The 19,845-nt window shown below is 43.2% G+C and overlaps 1 protein-coding gene across 2 annotated transcripts in view; it reads right to left on the bottom strand.

Annotated features, from left to right (window-relative positions):
• Window positions 1–19,845, bottom strand: part of LOC147262928 (prickle-like protein 1) — a 79,036-nt gene that overhangs the window by 2,474 nt on the left and 56,717 nt on the right. For both annotated transcript variants that reach the window (XM_086202233.1, XM_086202234.1), the window contains exons 2-7: window positions 6,114–6,311; window positions 4,837–4,950; window positions 3,536–3,673; window positions 1,376–1,579; window positions 1,115–1,301; window positions 17–997 (exon numbers count right to left, since the gene is read on the bottom strand). In XM_086202233.1, the coding sequence (XP_086058359.1) occupies window positions 17–997; window positions 1,115–1,301; window positions 1,376–1,579; window positions 3,536–3,673; window positions 4,837–4,950; window positions 6,114–6,311 (1,822 nt within the window). The remainder of the gene's footprint in view (window positions 1–16; window positions 998–1,114; window positions 1,302–1,375; window positions 1,580–3,535; window positions 3,674–4,836; window positions 4,951–6,113; window positions 6,312–19,845) is intronic.

Raw genomic sequence — 19,845 nt, 5'->3', positions numbered from 1 at the left:
GCAGTAATTTCCTTACCAGTGATGTTTGAGAGTGCCAAGGAGTCCATGGAGTCTCCAACACCCTGCTCGACCTTCCTTAGCTCATCAGCAATACACTCGAGTGAGTCTTGGTACCACTGCCTGGTGTCTGGCCACAAGGCCTGTCTTCCTCTACTGGACTGATCTTGATCCAGCTCCAGCTCTTGGATCTTTCTAGCACTGGCAGGACCGGGATGACTTCCATAGGCTGAGTCTCCCAACCCATCCTGGGACTGGGCCCAGTACATTTCTGGCAGATGCTTCTTGCTCATCAATCCAGGGCTAAGACTGTTGGCTCGGGATTGATTTGAAGTCTGGCTCTGTGTAGGACTGGCAGGGGTAGGAGAGGAGGTGGTAACCCCCATTGATGTAGTATCAGGCTTTAACCAAGGGTCAGATACATTTATTAGCCTGTTTCTGTCACTATTAGGACTGGGTGATTTTAGGGGTGGTTGCTGAAGTTGTTGTAGCATTCCGCGATCACCAAACTTAAGCAGGAGCTGGGTCATGTAGTCCTCATGTTGGGCCCACTCCTCTGGATCCTCCTCTCCCCCGGCATCCTGCTCCTCCCGATCCCTCCAGAGCCTTTCCTCCTCTAGGCCTAGATGGGCCAGCTTGCGCCCTACTATATCGATGTCACCATCTCCATCACCCTCAGCATCCCCAAACTGAAATGCTGAGACAGCAGCAGGGGGGTTAAACAGCTGTGACTGTCTCCACTGTTCTGCAGGTCTGCTGCTCTTCCCCATGCGGACGCTGCGACGTGATTCACGTGAGCGGGCAGACTGGAAGGCTGAGTCAGACGAGTCGGAGGCATGAATGTCTTCCCCGTGGCTGCAGGCCTTTGAGCAATAGATGCGACCTTCCTTTGGGAGGAAGGGACAGCCCAGCAAGGATGTCTTACACTGAGTACAACAGAAGCACTGGTCTGTGGCGTGCCAGTGTACACCTTCATAGGTCATCTGAGCATGGTCAACACCTGCAGGATAGTAGACAAGAAAAACATTGCATTATGACTATATGTTTATGATTGAATATTTTGGATTTCAAAAAAAGACTTAACATTTAGTTCCAACATAAAGGAAAACATACTTACCAATGTTCTCACCACAGGCCTCACAGTACTCTGCATACAGTGACTCAAAGCAGCTACAGCAGTAGGGCCGGCCATCTTTCATGATGTAGCGTTGTCCTCCCAACATTGTCTCACACTCAAAACAAGCAAAGTGCTTCATGTGCCAGTGACGACCCTCTGCTTCTGTGCATTCATCTGCAAAGATGATCTGAGGGGAAATACACCGTTAGCCCTTCACTGATAATACCTCAGCGATAGTAAGTGGTCAAGACCGCGACTTACCTCATCACAAGAAGAGCACCGAGGCTTTAGAAGCTCGGCATGGTGTCTCCCACAGAGAATTTTGCCATTTTGGTAGAAATAGATCAGATCCACAAGCAGTTCTTGACACGTGGAACATACAAAACATGCTGGGTGCCAGCAGGGGCTTGGCCCTGCTCTGGAGGCAAAAATTGCCATCTCCCCTCCATTGATGCCTCCGCTACACTGCAAAACAACACACGATGTATGAGATTTCTATTTTAGGCATCTTGCTGATGCAGTAGCTTGCTACGAAGAGCCTTAACCCTCGCCTAAGTGATTATTCGTGAGTTAGCTACTATGAACGCTACGGAGTGAAGGTTAACAAGTTGAGGAGTGACATGTCAAATGAGGTATATAGTTGACACGTAGGCACTGAAACACAAGCAAGAGGGATTATGGAGATTCAAAATATGCCTTATGTGCTCGTATTTCATTGTGATGCTAAAACAAAAATGGCTTAGCATACTTATCATACTGGAAGTGCCAAAGGAATATGATCCAATCAAAACATTTCAGACAATCCGGCAGTGAACATGGAAAACAGCTGATGAATAGGACAAGATGCCCGGTAATTTCATCAAGGCCACAAACGCACAAATATTCTGCCTCATGGTCTTAAAACTGATCAACTCACAGCCCTTTGATAAGATATTTCTTCTTTTTATACCTTCTGTCTCTTTACCATGTCTTGGTAAATGGACAAATTCCAGTTGGTTGTGCCTGGCCTCACTTTAGTAATCAATAATTCAGAGCGTCTCTAAGAAACGGAGAGCCTTTTTGTCATGTAAGCTTAAACCGAATACTCCGTCTTTGGCCTTGACTCGAAAGATCATGTGACTCCACATGGATTGTCAAAGCGTGTCTGAATGTGCAATCACAAGTCTTTATATAACCCAGCAAAGCTACAAGACACCAATACGCAGCTACGGGATAGCATGCCCAGCTGTTTACCATTATTACCGGTGCTCAGACAGGGGCCTTGGGTTGTGTATCCCTTGGAGTTACGGCACCGGGAAACAGGAGCTTGACCAAATCTTATGTGAACATATGTGCGTTTGTGGGCGGATGTGTTAGTGAGTACCCGTGTCTATGTGATAAATCCCTTTGATTAGCTGAGCGTGTAGAGACTGTGTGGAGGTGTGGGTGGGTTGCAATTTCGGTATGGAATGCATGTGTGTGTGTTCCTATTTCTCAGTACATTGTGTGTGTGTGTGTGTGTGTGTGTGTGTGTGTGTGTGTGTTTTAGCATCTGTGTTTGAGTGATGACAAGCTGCATCTGCCTGCCCAGGCAAATGAACATATCCGGCCTGTTCTTCCTGGATGCTGGACAGAGGATGTGGCTTCCTCACTGGTCAGGAGTGGATTTGGCAAATTCCAGTGAACACTAATATTTATGTTTACTGTATGGAAGGGAAGTATTCCAGAAATATGATCAAGGCCAGCCTGAATGACACTAGATGTTGTGTTTATAGCAACATCACTAAAACAGGAAACAGAAGAAATATTTGGAGATGGTTTTGTGTGCCGTGTTTGTCCGTAGCTCACAATAACTTAGAACAAAATCTCAAAAAATTGTGGCTCTGCAGTTTATAAAGTAAACATTCTCTTCGGTAAACCAAACAATAGAAAAATGGTAAAAAAAAACAAAACAAAACAAAACAGCGTCCACTGTGCATATCTTAATATTCCAGAGTGGGTTTGATGAACCTAAACAGTGCGAGGTTCTACTTTCCGAGGATATACAGCTTGCCTTACAGAATCTAAACAAAATGTGTGTGTAATTATACCAGAAATGCATTATTATCTACCACATACTGTGACTTGGGGTACTTAGAGACTCTGTTCAACAATTAATTATTAACTTGTACATGTTTAACACACTCTTTCATGCTGAGATATAGATGGGTGGCAGGAAATTGGCAGAATTCCTTTTGAGGAACTGACTCTACTTCAGCGGAAGACTCAATTTCCCTGCTTCCTCTTTCACTAATGAGGAAGTTTATGACTCTGATTCAATTCATCGCATTAGCCAATCAGATTTGTTCCTTGTGTTGGGATGGGATAGTGGGTGGTGGTGTGATATAAATAACACCAGGTGGTTTCCCTTCAAACTGGAAGCTTCGTCTTGTATGTACATACATTTTCACAGCGGGTGTGTTGCAGAGCTCGGGGCAGGATCTTGGGTGTTCCTCTTCCCAGTGCCTCCCTCTTCCTCTGGGTACTGAACATGTGGAGCTCTCTCTTCTCCTCCTCAGTTAAAGAGTGGCAGTAACGCACCTGGTATTAAAAAGACCACAAAAAAAAAATGAGAACATCCACACATTACGTCTGATGGTTGAAGAGAAGTATGATCAAAGCTCCTGGAGGCTGCGTTGAGATGATGGCATGAGCAAACTCTCCCCCTGAGTTTAGAGACGATAAATGACCAGATAAGAGACCTAACAACCGGCTCGAATGTTCTCTAAACAACAGTAAATGATGTTGGTGTTAGCTTGCGCACACACACACACACACGCACTTTCTCTGTCTTTCTCTCTGTCGCACGCACAGCACACAGAGGGCTTATCCATCCTCCCCACAGTAACGCAAGGAATCCTTTGCTTCCTCAACCAGCAGGTCTGCCAACAAACATTATAAAACCACTCAGTCAAATACTGTGTGTGTGTGTGTGTGTGTGTGTGTGTGTGTGTGTGTACGGAGACAACCCCGTCAGATGATAACCCCTCCAGCGTATCTCCTAATGTAAACTGTATTAACGCAGATGTGAAAGGAGCACAGGTTTACACACCATAAAGCTATTACACAGAAGACCCAGTGAGAATGCGGTCTTTGTTCTGCTTGTACTTGAAAACAGTGAAGCTTTACTCAGCTGCGGCCGTTACTTTTTTTTCTGCACTTTACTGCCAATATGATGCCAAAGCCTCCTATAGACAGCTAAAAGGTGTACACGCGTAAATACGGTTTTCAAAGTAAAATCTCTCATTTTGTGTTTGTTACAGATGAAACCGAAGCTCCAACGAGGCTTAAAGCATCAGTTCGACTCAGTAGAAAGCAAACGCATCGGAAGGAGTTTCAAGCTAAAGTTCTGAGGGCTGTTTGCTGTTCGCAGAAAGTAAAGTCATAAAAGACTGTCACCTGAGATGAACGAGATTTTGAATAGTCTTTTGGTGTCTCATGAAGTAAGGGGTGAAAGATGAAACATCGGAGACTTCTGAAAATATGTGCCACATGTTTTGTTCATAAAATTCAGGAGTAGGCGAGACTTCCTCTTCTCCTTCGTCCATCCATCAAGCTGCAGTTTACTCCGAGGCGATCGCATTCGGCTAACTTTTAAAGAAAATTCCAAAATTTGGAAATGAAGACAAACCTGAAACTGAACAAAAATGAGAGAGAAGAAAGAAAGAAAGAAATCTTCTCCATGCATTACTCAAAATCTTTACCTCGTTGTCATGTGGCGGCAGCTGGTAGAGGAGCTGTCTTATCCTGTGCTTCTCCCCGGAGCTGTTGACGTACGGTACTTTGTCATCTGGCAGGCAGGAGAAATACATCTGGACCTGCAGATGAAGACGGATGAAGCATGAACTTTTAAGGGCAGACAAAATTGATATATAGTCAGTTGATCTGTGGTTTCAAGCAAAGCAAAAAAAAAAAAAGGAATCTCCACGTCTTATTTAATGTGCCCGGGATGAGGAAACAAAATATAGAGCACATATCAGTAGGGAAAGAGGAAAGTGCAAGCCCAAAATAGATGAAGAGGAGAGTGCACTCTTTTATTTTCAGTCAGGCAGAGCTGACTGCAGTATGGATATCAACTGAGAATGACTGCTGCTACGTGGTTCCTTATTTTGTGATACAGTGGGGCAAACGCGTCGATCTCAATCCAGACACAAGACTGTGAAATCTCTCCAGACAACCAGGGACGATAAAGTTTGCTCGACCTGATTACCCCGACAAGAAAAAAAAATGAAATAAATACCTCAAAGTCATTTCCGATTAAGATGTGCTACCCATGTATATCTTAAAATACACACTAATCATGCGAGGGGAGAAAAAAAAAAATCCTCAAGCCAGATGTTGGAGTGCCAGAAGCCAACATGCTACTAATCCATTCGTATGACCCAGGGAACAGGATGTCTGCACATATAACCTTATTTGAACTGAAACCTGTGTTGCCAGGTTTATACCTCCCCTCCATCTACATTTGAATAACCCACAACCATAACACACGCAACAAATGTGCTTTAGTTCTCCTTTATTTACAGGTTACAGTTTTTGTTTGTGGAACTTATACAGTCTACATTTAACGTGACGCAGAGACGTTACCGCAACACACATAATAAGTAGCTTCCCAATCCTTCTTGTTTGTAAAAGGTTATTAATTCATGTTTAAGACCAAAACACACATTTTAGATTTAACTCGAGGCCTTGCAGGAACCTCGTATTTAATGGGGAAACTTCAGCTGAGATAGTGTCTCTTCTGTCCATGAGTCCAGATGGCAGCAGAAATATTGTTTCAGAAAAAAGTTGATACAAGGATTGAGGAATTTCCTTTGTTGGTTGATATTTTAGTGAACTGGATTTGTTCAGAAGAGCCTCAGGCATTGTTCAACCTAAAGTTGACTTTTCCGACCCTGAAAAAGAGAGAGAATTTCCCGGAACCTGGTGGTCAAAAGAAGTGTGTCAAAACGGTCAATTTGGAGGGAAAGAGTGACTCTACCTGCTCAGGCCGGAGTCCCGGCGGCACCCAGGCGTACTCCTCCAGTGCACAACCAGAGTCATCATCTGAGGTGGAGCTCCTTTGGAAGCCCACAGATGTCTTCCCCTTCTTCCCCCCAGGAAGAGGCTCCATCTCTTGGCCTCGATGCAAAGGACGCTCCCCTCTCTCACTGCGCTCCTGGTTCATCACACACGGGTGCTGTGAATAAAAAAACAGCAAACATTTACCAATCACGTTTGTAGCAACTACTGTTTGTTTTTCCTCGTGCATGTCCCAGCTATGTTTGCTTGAGCTTTCAAGTCATAGTAAAGAATGTTTTTTCCACTCCGCGAGTCCTTCGTTCATCCAGAATCCTGCATAACACATCTAACATAGCACTGAGCTACTTTCAGGGGGGACTTAAGTCAAACTTCAGAAGACATGTGTTGGGAAAAAAATTCATACCAGACTTTTCCACTACGATGCAGATTTTCAACAGGCAACAATCCATGACTGTCTTTTGTATGAATAGAACTGCAATAGCAGTTTAGTTACATGCAGAAGTTCAGTATTCAAATCTTAACTGTATTGGGAGCCACAGTTTCCAGCTTTTACCCTGAAATTATCTTAGTTGCAAAGTAGTGAAGGCTGTGAAACTGTATAAGCATAAAATCTCATGCTAGAACAGCCGTTTGAAGTCACATACGTGGACAAGATCCCTATCGTACAAGCCTAAAAAAAAACACAACACACTCGAGAACATTTCTGCTGCTTGAGTCAACAATCGGAAACATTTCAAACAGCTTTATTTGTCCCTCCTACAAGCTAATCACAGCTGGACGGTTACATGACAAGACTAATCCATCTTGTCGTCTCCCGCCTTCACTAGTAGTCCTCTTATCAGCAAGCCATGTTCTCCAGAGCGCCTCTCGGCATGATAAAAGCTCTTTGGTCTCAAGGTGCTAAAAAGGTTACTTGTGATTTGTCCTGCCTCTTCTTTGGCATGTAAATGTGAACCAGAATAGGACCTGTTTGGAGGAACACACACAGACACTTCACACAAGCACTCCAAAGTTCATGTCGCTTGGATGTTTTACACTAAAGGGCAACGCTGCCAATAATCATTAGGGTCATGATGGCTTCTATTATCAAAACATTGTGCTTGTTAACTACATCTAATGAGAAGTCAGTTGCAATTCATGTGGGCCAATGACTGTTCCAGGGGGACAGCCAGTTGATAAAATTAACTGTATGGTAGATAGTGGATTGAGGTAATTCTAGGAAGATTATTTCTCTGTACTTTCTTTTTCAGTTGGCAGTGTAAAGTACAGCTGATGCTATGAGTCACACTTTTCCCCCTTCTTGATACCGGAGTAGCATATTGGCTATAAGTGATACTGGTCCTGGTGGAAAGAAACATACACGTATAGTTAATTTGTTTAAAAACTCAATACACAATTAAAACTGTGACTGTTGTACGACAGTGCTCAGGTTCAACCATTTTGTAAAAAAAATGACTGGCAACAGTAACCTCAACCAAACCCCATGGAAGAAAAATGCAATTTTTCACATTTTAAACAGATCATCACCAAAAGTTAATGGCTTCATCCTTAGCCCGCACAATACAACTTCAAGAAAATTCTGCTTTTGTAGGATTTTACATAATACTGCCAACAAACAAAATAAATAGAGATAAACGCTACTGAAAACTTGCACCTCCGACAAGCAGGTCAACCTAAAGAAGCCATAAAACTTTAAGCATCTATTTTAACAGTCACTGAGATTTTCTGAGCGCAGCCCGACTAATCTTGCTTATCAATCAATTCTTTGCCTCTCTAAAACATTGTCAGAGGAAGCGCAACTTCCTGTGTAGGCTAATGTTTAGAGCAGCAAAGAAGAATTGATTTCTGGTATGAAAATGTTCGCCAAAGCTAAATGCGCTAACAGGAAAGTAGCTAGGGATAATAAATGTGATGCCCCCTCCTACAACCACGGGTCAACTGCATCTGAACTCAGTACCCAAACACTGTTGGAGTGCGACCCCATCCATGGAAACTCGCAAAGACACACCCCCACGGAGTCAAACTCTAGCATCAAGAACGGGGAAATATTAGCATTCTCCCGATTAGCATACAATTGAGTTCCATCAAAATAACGCCCAGGGCCTCAAAACACAGCATTTACAGATTAGAAATGCTGTTGAAAGTCAAACTATCACAGGACAAAGGAGTATTTGGGTGTTGCTTTGTCCTTCAGTGACTAATCTATCAGGTTTTATGGTAGGATAGATAATGTTATCACTCTGAAGAGTTTTTCTCTCCCCCTTGTTCTGCTTCATATCACAAAACCTGGTTAAGACCATTAATTGGCACAGTGAGATCAAGTGACGTTTTCCAAGGGTTAATTTGTGTTATTCCATTAATAAATTGTTTTTAAGAGCACCATTTTTTTTTTTTATAGTCAATAAAGGACGGTCAGTGTGGGTGCAGGCAAAGCTGTGAAAGCCCGCAAAAAAAAACAAAACCCTTCCCTCTCAAGATAAAGAATATTAACACATGGCTTGAATGATTTGTGATCTCTCAGAAATGATGCTGACACCAATTTCTTTCTGCTTAGCAAAACATTTGGAGAGGCATGCGCCCATAACGTCATGGTTTTGGAACAGTACTTTTTGGTATCATTTCATCGACCATATAATGAGTCTTGCCTCTCATCCCGTGGAAGTTGCAGTGAAAAGGTGACTGCAGAGTCCCGCGCCAACATACACAGCAACTCACGTTACACCATGTCACCCTTTTGGCCATAACAAACACAATGGCTGTCTTTGTAAAAAAAAAAAAAAAAAAAAGGCCTACCAGTCCTCCCTGTTTAGAGCCTGTTAGTCGCGGCGAAGATGTGACTGGGGCTTGTTGATGGGGTTAAAAGGGATTTTTTTGGGGGGCGTTTAAAGAGTCGCAACTTTGGGTTTGTGCAAACATGGGCCAGATGTAGTCAGCTAACGGTTAACCATGTGCTCCTCCCCCGCTTCAATGACACTTTGAAAGTCTCCTTCAACACTGAGGATTAGCAGGTCAAGCACATGTTATTTGAAAATGATCCCAAACACTGATGCACCACATAAATTTTGTCCTAATGTACTGATAATTGTGAGTTTGTTGGAAATGTATGATATCAAACAGGTAAAATGGGTACTGATAAAGTTGTTTGAGTCAGTTTATTCTCATAAAAGGGGGGGGGGAACTTTTTTTTTTTAACATCGTTGGATTTGCTTTAGAAAAACTATTAAATTGCAGAGTTCAAAGGCCGAGGTCATCACTCTTTGACGTGAATAGTGTTATTTTAAGGCCAAATGGATGTCAGGGGGCGCATGAGACACTCAACACAGCTGGAGCGGGACCACCTGCACACACACGCACACACACACAGTTGCCTCTGCTGTCTATACATACAAACACCTCTCAGACATCACTTTGAAACTAAGCTCACCCTGTTTTCTAGTAATGTGATGCTTTCAAACCCCCAAATCTATTGCATGCCCTCTCATGTACAGATTCATGTATTACCTTTCTTACCTTTAGAAAAAGCATCTCTTTTTCCACCTGCACATAAAGCTTTCATTTACATCCACAAGGTCCTGGTTGCAGAGCGCTCAAGCTCATGTCTGCAGCATCAAGGCCAAATCCATCTGTGCATTAATCAGGTCCAGAACGACCAAGAGGGATCCCCCTCCCTAGACGTCTAGGCATTTGAAAGTTAGCTGCTGGAACTCACTCTGCAGCAGCTGCAAAGCACCTCATTTAGCATTCCACAATGTTGGGGTCCAGAGTGGGAGGGCAGAGATGTCTTGTTCTTGAGTGTCTCTGATCCTATTGCGTGTGTGTGTGTGTGTGTGTGTGTGTGTGAGTGTGTGTGTGAGAGAGAGAGAGAGCGAGAGAGAGAGTGGCTGTGAACTGTGCTCTTGGGGCGGTCAAGCTGTGCATGCCCCTCCCTCAGTCCTCCCCTCTAGTGCAAATCGGCTGCCGCTGCACTTCAATCACACATTTCCACACCCACACCAACTGACCCCCCCCCCCCCATTGACTTCACCCCTGTCATCCCAAATTCAACACTTTAATCACAGCACGGTTTATTGTATGATATGTGGCTTTAAAAAAAAAAATCACCACCCATATTTAAAAAAAATCAACTGGAAGATGTCATTAAATTGTTCTTAGTTTCCCAACATGTGAGAATGCACTCCGCTCACTCTCCACTCACGTCATTCGCGCCAATATCTAATTTCTACTCAAACGCTAAAGAGATCACAACGTAAATGCAAAGTATTCTTGCACCAAATTGACTGCCAGCCATACGTCAGCACCGAAACTGATAATCAGAGCAAAAACGGGGAGAATTTCCGATGGTCACAAATTATATTTCATGAGGATGAGACCTCATTTCACGGCACAAGATTGAGAATGCCGTTTCTTTGTAATCTTTGTCAAATCTCAGAAGATGCCTGTAGTAGTGATAGTTGGTGCGTCACATCTTATTAAAAAAAAGAGATCACCATTACCCGTTAGGCAAACTCCCGCTTTTTCATAAAAAGGCAAAAACTTATCGAGTGAGCATTTTTGTTTTTCGAATTTTAACATTTACAATCTCATACTTCAAATTGTGCTTCAAAATACTACATAAAACACTTTGTTTCCTCTTTGTTTTCAATGTTCGGAATTATTTTGAAGCAGCGAATGATTATTCTCCGCAGAAAAATTAAAACTCCCCTTGTTTGACTTTCTCTCGTTAAATATTGACCGCGCTTCCTGCAAAGCCAGGCTCATCCATCTAAGGATATTCTCACGAAGGGGATCTGTCTGCCTGGCCTGTCACTCCCGTAACCCCCCCCCCCCCAAAAAAAAACCCCTCTTTCCCTACTTTGTAGAGCTGAATGAGTGGGAGGCAAAGGGTCCTCATCCCACCACTCAGTCAACGTCAAGCGAGAAGTTTTGTTCCAAAATGACAGATATGAAGCGGACGATATCTGCATTTTAAATGACAAGATATGAAAAGATGAAGAAAAACAATCCACAAGCACTTTACTTCGTGCGCAGGCAAAGTGTCGTTTATTTGGACGCGGCCTGAACCATCCGTCATTGTGAAAAGCCAAAAAAGCAGAAGCAGCCTGGTTTAAAGTGTCTAACATGAAAAATGAGTTTACTCAATTGTCCGGCAGACAAAGACACCCTCTCCCCTGACAACCCCGCTAAGTGACTTACAGAGAGGGCAACGGAGCTGTTTGTCACATGTCAAATTACCTGTTACAAATGAGAAATGATCTCGTTAGCTAACCGCCTTAGAAGAGGCAGATAGAACAAGCGATTGTCAGGGTGCATAGAGATGGGAATGTGTTTGCCAATACAGCCGACTTTCCTGGCCAATGCATATTTCAAATTAAGAGAGAAGAGAGGGGGAAGGAGGGTGGTGGTGGTGTGTGTGTATGTGTGTGGGGTGGGGGGCTCTTGGCAGTCCGTGCACAGGGTGAACCTTTCAGAAAAGCTCTGAAGGTTTCCAGGGGCCTTGGCGCTGCTCAGCAAACTCCACTTTTCCGTTTAACCCTCAGAATCCTTCCTAAAATATTAATCTGAATATGCAAAGCTCTTCTTTCTTTACCTGAAGTCAGATTTCAGATAGGTGGGGGTGGGGTGGGGGGGTTACATGAGAAGAAATTTCTCTATTTGTAACAGGCAAACACCTAATTCAGATACTGAAAAGAGACATAAGAGGGTGAGAAATGCTCTGGCGTGAATAGCAGACAGGTCTGAGGATGAGTGGCTTTAGGCCACACAATAGGCCCGTATCAGCCTTTCAGACTAGACCTGGGCCTGTGGCCAGAGACCCGTGGGTCTTTAGAAAACACAATAGGAAAGTTGACCTTGCAGTCTCCTCTGCTTCCTCTGAACAGAAGAGGGAGCAGCGGGGTAAAACAGTGTCAGGAATTGAAAATGTTATTGGGTAAATGAAGGGAAAAAGGCGTAAAAATGACAACACCATGATGACGCTTTCCTTGTTTGGACAGAAACAAACAGGCGTCTGGGGCGAGCCATCTGACGCTTTTGCACAGATTCCATCAATCAAATCGAATCACGGTTGTTTTTCACTGGATTTTGTGACTCATCTGCAGACTTTTTAAGACAGCTGAACTTTTTGCCACAGGCAGCATAATACCACCCCAACGATAACATGTAATCCACCTTCAGCTTCCTTTCTTTATAAACTTTGTTTATAATGGGTCGCCGCCACAAGAAGACATCATGCATTAATACGCCGCAGAGCCATCAGACGTGTGCTGAATGGCCGATGCACTTGTTGCATTCACGTGTCTAAAAAGCCGGTGAGCAAGAACTTTACTAATGGAAGATTTATGCAATGACCTTTGACACCAGCGCTAAAACCAACCAAAAGCTGGGATTTTTTTTGGTGTTGAAATTCGATTTTTTTTTTTCTTGGAACTGCACCGATATCATTTTTCATTTATTTGATAACTCGCTGACCGTGAATGCACATACAGTAAATCTTCAAATTTAACATCTAAGCCTCTCAGCAAAATTAAAAAAAAAAAAAAAACTGGCTCCCAATATCTAAAGTCAACCTCGTGCTTAAGTTGCTGAAAGACCTCTCTGCAAGGTTTTGGGTTTTTTTTTTTCCCCACTTGGCAAAAGCTTTGGAATGGAGTTCAGACAACATCTAATGGCATTTTCTTTTCTTGAAATCCTAGACCAAGTGGAGACAACACGTTTCATGAACACACACCAGACACAAATCTCACTGGACACACACATTTGATCTATCTACTGGAACAGAACTGAAATGGTAATTTCGCCCTTTTTGAACCTTAAACCTTGTTAAACGGCCTCTTTTTCTCAGCAGTGTCATGCTCTATTTTCATTTATAATAGTCATTCACACCTGGACTCCACTGTGTTTCATCCCCAGGGGGCAAGAAAAAGGGGGTGGGGGGGGTGGGTTACTGTTCCCTTAGAATGCAAATATCAGGGGAGATGTCCCTCTGGTTGTTGAAATCACATGGACAATGACATGTCTCAACTTGTTGCAATAACCCCCTCAAACTCAAACGGAGCATGGAGATCATTCCTGATGTTAACGTAGCATGGAGTGCAAAGATATGACGAAATATGCAGGATTCAGCACACAGCTTATCTGCGAAAGTTCACTTAAACGGCTACGTCTCCAGTCTGCAACTGTTTTGCACGATTTCTTCAGTTTTTTTAAAAGCCAGCCAGGAACTAATTGTCACGTCTCACCGTGACCCGAATGACCCCACCATGAAAGGCAGACTGTCACATCGCTTTCCCCTTCAACGTATCCTCTTGCGTTTAGCGCGCAGAATGTAAATACAATTCCATCGAAAAAGAATTCTTCTGAGCTGTGGGAAGAATTAGCTATTGGGGAAAAAAAACCTGAAAAACTCTCCTGAACTAAAGTTGACAAGCCCAGACAAATAAATCACAACGGGGGGGGGGGGGGGATTTTTAACCCTGAATGTGAAATGTCACATAAAGACAAGTATCATAGCTGAGTAAATTGAATATTTCAGATATAATCAACAACGGCTCCCCTATCCACGCCCTGTCTCACTCCACATCCATTAAGAATCTCCGTTTAACCTCATTCACACCTGACGGATTCCTCTCAGCTGCTTTTCATACCAGGAAATGGATCCTCGGTCCTCCTCATACAACAAGACTCACCAGCTCGAGTCATCGCGCCATATCAGCCCTGTGGAGGTCTTCTTGCCAGTTCAGTGTTAATATTTCTTGACACACCTAGGCCATGGGTGACTTAAGTTTCAAGTCATAAAAGTCTCTTTGCTAACTGCCACAGGGTGTTACTTACACACCTCTGGGACAATATGGGCAGCAATAAAAGTGCTGTAAAATGCAGGAAATTGTCAACTAAATGAGAACAAACCTGCGGAAGTTGGGAGGCACTGACCTCAATTCTAGTCGGGACCCCTTCTTAGAAGTTACATGCAGGATCCATCTGATAGCTGCAGCCAGTGTCAGAAAATCAGTACGGACATCTGCCTTGATTCATGCTAGTATAGGTTCCTATCAAATGTTCTGTTCCTCCCGAAAGAGTTTCATCGCATTCTCAAGAGAGTACTACATGAAAATAATCCCTGCGACAATAAAGCCATTGTTCAGCCTTACATATGCAGCTGTCAGTCCCTAAGGATGCTTTCGGTTGTGTCTATATCCCTGCATATGTCGACAATTAATCTAACATTAAAGAGGATTTACTATAAATCCTGTTTGGAGAGCCAAAGAGTGCTGTCAGAATCAGTACAGAGGCTTCTGTATTCATGTCTAGAGTTTCCTTATTATTATTGTTGCTCATAATTTGGCTGGGAAAAACTACTTACTACATGTTCTTACCTGATTCCCCTGTAGGCTAATAAGTCTTGCCAGGGCTAAGTATCCTCTTGGATTCAAAACATTTCAAAAAACAAATGAGAAGACTGGTGATAAAATAATCGCGTTGTCAAAATAAAGGCAACTAAGGTCCTGGAATAGGTATTCATGACTGTAAGTGATGTTTTTGTCGAGGAAATTTAATCATTTTGATGTTCCTTGTCACTGAGACAAATTGCCGTGTTCAATTACCTGCCAAATTTATGTAATTGAAAAAAAATATGTTTGTGTGTTGGATCTTCACAATAAAGATAAAAGCTTAAACACTGAAGGGAACCACTGTCACAGAACCGAGTGTGAAGATCCTGCTTAATACTGCTAATTACAATGCAGTGACAGGTCGCATTCACACACTTTTACTGCTTAACTGAGGAACTGGAATATGAGTGAGAAACGCACTATCACAAAACTGTATTAGAAAACAATAGAGTCCTATTGTCATTAAAGTACTGTGTGTGTGTGTGTGTGTGTGTGTGTGTGCTTGCGTGCCTGTGTGTGTGCATGAGTGTGTGTTTTAAGTCTTGTGCTTCCCATCCAACATTAATTTGATTTTGTTAAGTGATGCATTCAGTCAGCCAGAGGTCACTGTAACCAGTGTGTGTGTGTGTGTGTGTGTGTGTGTTTGTGTGTTTGTGTGTGAAGCATCATATTGAAAACAGTTCATCAACTTTTACTCTCATGAAAGAGCATGCAGATGTTTACATCTGCATCAGAGGGAAATAACGATGAAAAAATCTCAGGAACCAGTTTGTCATGTCCCTGTTGCCGGGGAAAGCAAACACACTGTAGTTGTGATTTACTCCAATAGCAAGGCACAAATGGAAGGCTTGTAATAATTCAAATAAAAGATACATGACAAGGCGGTACGAACCCTAGAACACTAACGTTAAAATTAGTCACACCATCGCTAACGTCAGGTATATTTTACCTGACATAATATTCCTGATAAAATATAGTCTTCATCTTCATCAAAATATATTAAAGTAAAACACTGTATTCCTAATTAAAGTAATGGGGGACCCTTTAAAAAGGCGCCAAAATTATTAAAATTATCAACGCAATTTTATTTAAATTATCAAGAAATTCCATCCACCCGTTTTCTTCCTGTTAAGGGGGGTGGAGCCTATCCCAGTGGCTATGGGGAAGAGGCGGGGTTCACCCTGGACAGGTCGCCAGTCCATCGCAGGGCCAACACATAGAGACAGACAACCATTCACACTCACAGTCACACCTACGGTCAATTTAGAGTATCAATCAGCCTCGTCCCCTCTTGATGTCTTTGGACTGTGGGAGGAAGCTGGAGTACCAGAGAGAACCCACACAGGAACAGGGAGAACATGCAGACTCACACAGAAAGACCCCGTACTCGAGGCAGGCCTCGAACCCGGAACCTTCTTGCTGTGAGGTGACAGTGCTGACCACTGCACCACCGTGCCGCCCTTCATTAACAAGAAATTTCCAAACAACAACAACAAAAAATGATAGCGCTTTGAACTTGTTCATGAAAAATCAAATGACAAGAACCGCGTGGGTGAAAATCATCCGACGTTCGTGTTCTAGGGTTAAAAGGAAAATAAATGAACAAAACCCGCAGATGTGAAGCTGCCAGACTACAATAAAAGAAGCAAAGTCTTCATTGCTCGTGTTAACAAGAGAATAATGGCGACACACTCCAGCTGCACTTCTATTTATTTTTAATGGGCTCTTGATACTTTGACTGAACGATGATGTAGTGTTATTAACTTAGGTAAAGTATCCCCTATCAATCTTGGTACCCACACGGCCAATAGAGTGTGTTTCAGCCAAAAGAAACAGCTACTCAAAATACGCGAGCATGTCAGCTATGAATTTAAAAAAATCCATTAAAACCGAAAGGAAAACGGTTACAGCTGATGACATATCACGCAAAATAACCAGGATGGTTACATCACATTTAGTGTGAGAAATCTGTGTGCCTGTGTGTGTGTGTGTGTGTGTGTGTCCATGTGCGCATCCACACAATTTTGTATAATAGATAGATGTAGGCCAGGGATTGGGGTTGTGTACACACAGGCTTAATGACAGGACTCTGGAGGGATGGCACATCAGTCAAGCGGAACAGACACACACACGCACACACACGCACACACACACACACATATATAAATGCAATCTGGCTAAGTATTATTACAAGACTGGTCCCGTCACTTTCCCATAATTTACAAATGGTAGCAGAGGAGGAGCTGGGAATGGTCAGTTTGAAAAAGTGCCTCAGGCAATTTTGTCATACTTTGGCTGCACTTTGGCCCTGACAGGCTGGCACAGTTCTCAAGAAAGGTGTGTGTGTGCTATCTCTCTCTCCCTCTCTCTCTCTTTATATATATATATACACACACAATGTATATACATTTATACAGTTTGTGTGTTTGTGCGTGTGTTTGAAACAGTATAACCTTTAGTTCCGCAGCAACAGATTCCCAAGACTCTTTTTGTTTAGCTTTATACGTGTAACTGAGCCAGCGATGGTGAGAAGAGACAGATAACAAAACAGCTGAGTGATATCAGCTTAGCTCAGCACGGCAGCTGTAACATTTTAACGGTGGGTTTGGATGCCATGAGGGCGACAGATATTGAGGTTATGTGTTATATGAAAGTTGCTTTGAGCTCTGCGCTCAAATAAACTCACTATCACAGGGAAAGTGGCGTGACTGGCCATTTTGTGGGGTGTTTGCCTCCCCAGCTCTCCCAGGGACTGTGGTTGAATTTGGCCACGCATGCAGCCACTGTTGTTGGCATTCCACACTGACCCTCAAGTAGCAAGCCTGAGGTTCATGGGTAAACAGACAAGCCGTTTGGTGGGCTCACTGTGTAATTTTGAAGCCCGTCTTACCCTCACGCTGTCTATCTTTCTCTTTTCTCCCAGCCAGCCCGATCCTCAGATGGCCTCTCTTGTTAATTCAGACCTACCTGATAGTTCTGGCTTTCTGGGTTTACTATCATTTCTACTCAGCGATGGTCTCAGCTCTCTAAACACACTAATCTGCAACAGATGGGAGACGGATTGGGGGAGAGGAAGCAGCATAAAAGGATATCCAGCATATTTGTACCCTTCTGAAGCAAACTATAGGGTTTCAGTGAAATATCAAGCAAAGCCAGAGGAGTAATGATGTGCACGATGGCAGCTCCCAGGGGCTTAACTGGACATATTACTTGGAGATATAAGCTGTCCATCTACAGTGAGTAGTCAATGTCTGAGAGAGCCTGAAGGGGAATCCAGGAGGAGGAAAATCCACATATGTCTAACAGGCCCATGAAAGATTGAAGAAACCAACGCCAACTATGTATTTGTGTACAAACACATGACAAGACGTCACGTGTTGGATTTCACGGGTGGCTGGTTAGAGATAATGAACGCCTTAACCCTTAGTTTACTGTCTGGGTTTTGAGGTCATTGCTGTAAATACAAAAGCCATTTATTTACTACCTCATTAATGCAAGGGGCAATTTAAACTCTCTTTCACAAAGAAAAGAGAAAAAAAGAGGAACAAATGGATCTCACAGCGTTGAAACCCAGACAACAGTAAAATCACTGTTTGCGTTGGTTTTGCGCCGAGCACTTGGAAAGCCCCAAGCTTTCATCAACTAACCACTACGGGTGACTGTCTGTCACATTCTCCCTCTCTTGGAGGAGAAATGATCCGAGCTGAAGGATACGCCGCTTGATTACTTACCGCAAAGCACAAAAGGCAGTTCAAAGTGCAGGTTTCGCTTCAAGGGATACTCACCACCGTCTAGAAATGCCCGGCGAGGTTTGTGCATGAACACATTTAAACCTGCATGAACTTTTTGAGTTGTAAAACTGATTTGGTCACCTATTTACAGCATTCGTTTGGAGTTTTTGGCACAAAGAAAGTTGGCCACGTTCTCTAGTGAAATATCTGGCCATTAAACTGCTAAATACTCCACTGTTCACTAGGAAACAGTAAAGTCATGGTCTGGTCAAGCTGAGAGGAACAAGTGGATCTAGACCTTTTGGATTTATATCAAAGTAAAATATGCAGCTTTTGGGCAAATTAAGCTAAAATCCTCTACTTTTCGCTCCGCCCACACTTTTATCACAACAGTCCATTTCCTAACTCTGTGTGGCATCAGATTGGATGGAGCTATTTCCCCTCTGGTATTCCTCTGGATGGTGTAAAGCCCCAAGGAGACAGACAAGGCATGTCCTCCAGAGACCTCTGCTGAGACAGGGGACCACCCAGCAGCCAGGAGCCCCACGGAGGAGATGGGTTCAAGGATTAAAAAAGATTTCATCACATCTGACGTTCTGTTGTGCAATTGATTTCGTCTCAAAGATTCATCTGCTTCTGTTTATAGGAAACGCATATTGACATATTCGTGCAAAGCTCCTGTGCCATCTAATGATTCATGAGTCTTGGAAGTTAGGTGGTAAAAGAAAAGGAGCGTGCACAAAGAGGGAAGAAAAGGAATGAAATCCAGTATAAGAAGGGAAAAGCAGACTGCGCCTGATTAGGCTCAAGATGAGATATTTAGCTCAGGAGGCTCTTTGCCTCAGGAACACAATGTCCAACACATGAGAGAGCACATGAGAACAATTTAGGGAGAGATGACAGGAGCAAAGTCATGTTCGCCTGACGCACCATGAATCACAAATAACTGGTTTAGCCATTATTTCTGAAAAATGTTGCCTTTGTTCTGTGTCCTTCCTTTTAAATATAGCCATTCCTGGCAGTGGTAGCTCAACATTTTATTTTCTGTAATATTATTCCTTTCATGTGACATGTGCAAAATATTTTCTTTACATGACGCAAGCACTTTTAATGGACAAAGACCATGTTTTGACCACTCGGCTAGGTGCTAACTCTTCTCTACAAACACCAACAAGACTGTCACTGTTTCCATGGCGATGTCCTTTAGACATTATCCATAGGATGTAAAACAGGCGGCTCCCAGGTACTAACATTGGGATCACATTGTCTTGTTTCCTTGAGTTACCCCACCAGACTGGTTGAGAAACAGACAGCTGCACTAGCGCCCCCTTTGGTCAGTCGGGGGGGGGGGGGGACTGCAGGGGATACTGTAAGCCCCTCATGTGCTACATCCTGGTGAAAAGAGGGTGCTGACTGCTCTACATGTGACAGGGCAACCATGTGGTAGACCACTGTGCACCCCCCAGAGTGGCAGAGTGAGAAACTGAAAAATCACAAAAATTGGAAAGAAGAGGTTTTCACATCAGCAATAAGAACACGTATGTAGCACCCTTTCATGTGTCTCCCAATTAAA

The sequence above is a fragment of the Aulostomus chinensis genome, chromosome 4 (genome assembly GCF_037954235.1).
Source record: "Aulostomus chinensis isolate RoL2024-O1b breed Wild chromosome 4, RoL_Achi_v1.0, whole genome shotgun sequence".
Taxonomy (NCBI): domain Eukaryota; kingdom Metazoa; phylum Chordata; class Actinopteri; order Syngnathiformes; family Aulostomidae; genus Aulostomus; species Aulostomus chinensis.
The sequence above is the reverse complement of the archived record's forward strand: the minus strand, read 5'-3'. Positions and strand labels throughout refer to the sequence as shown.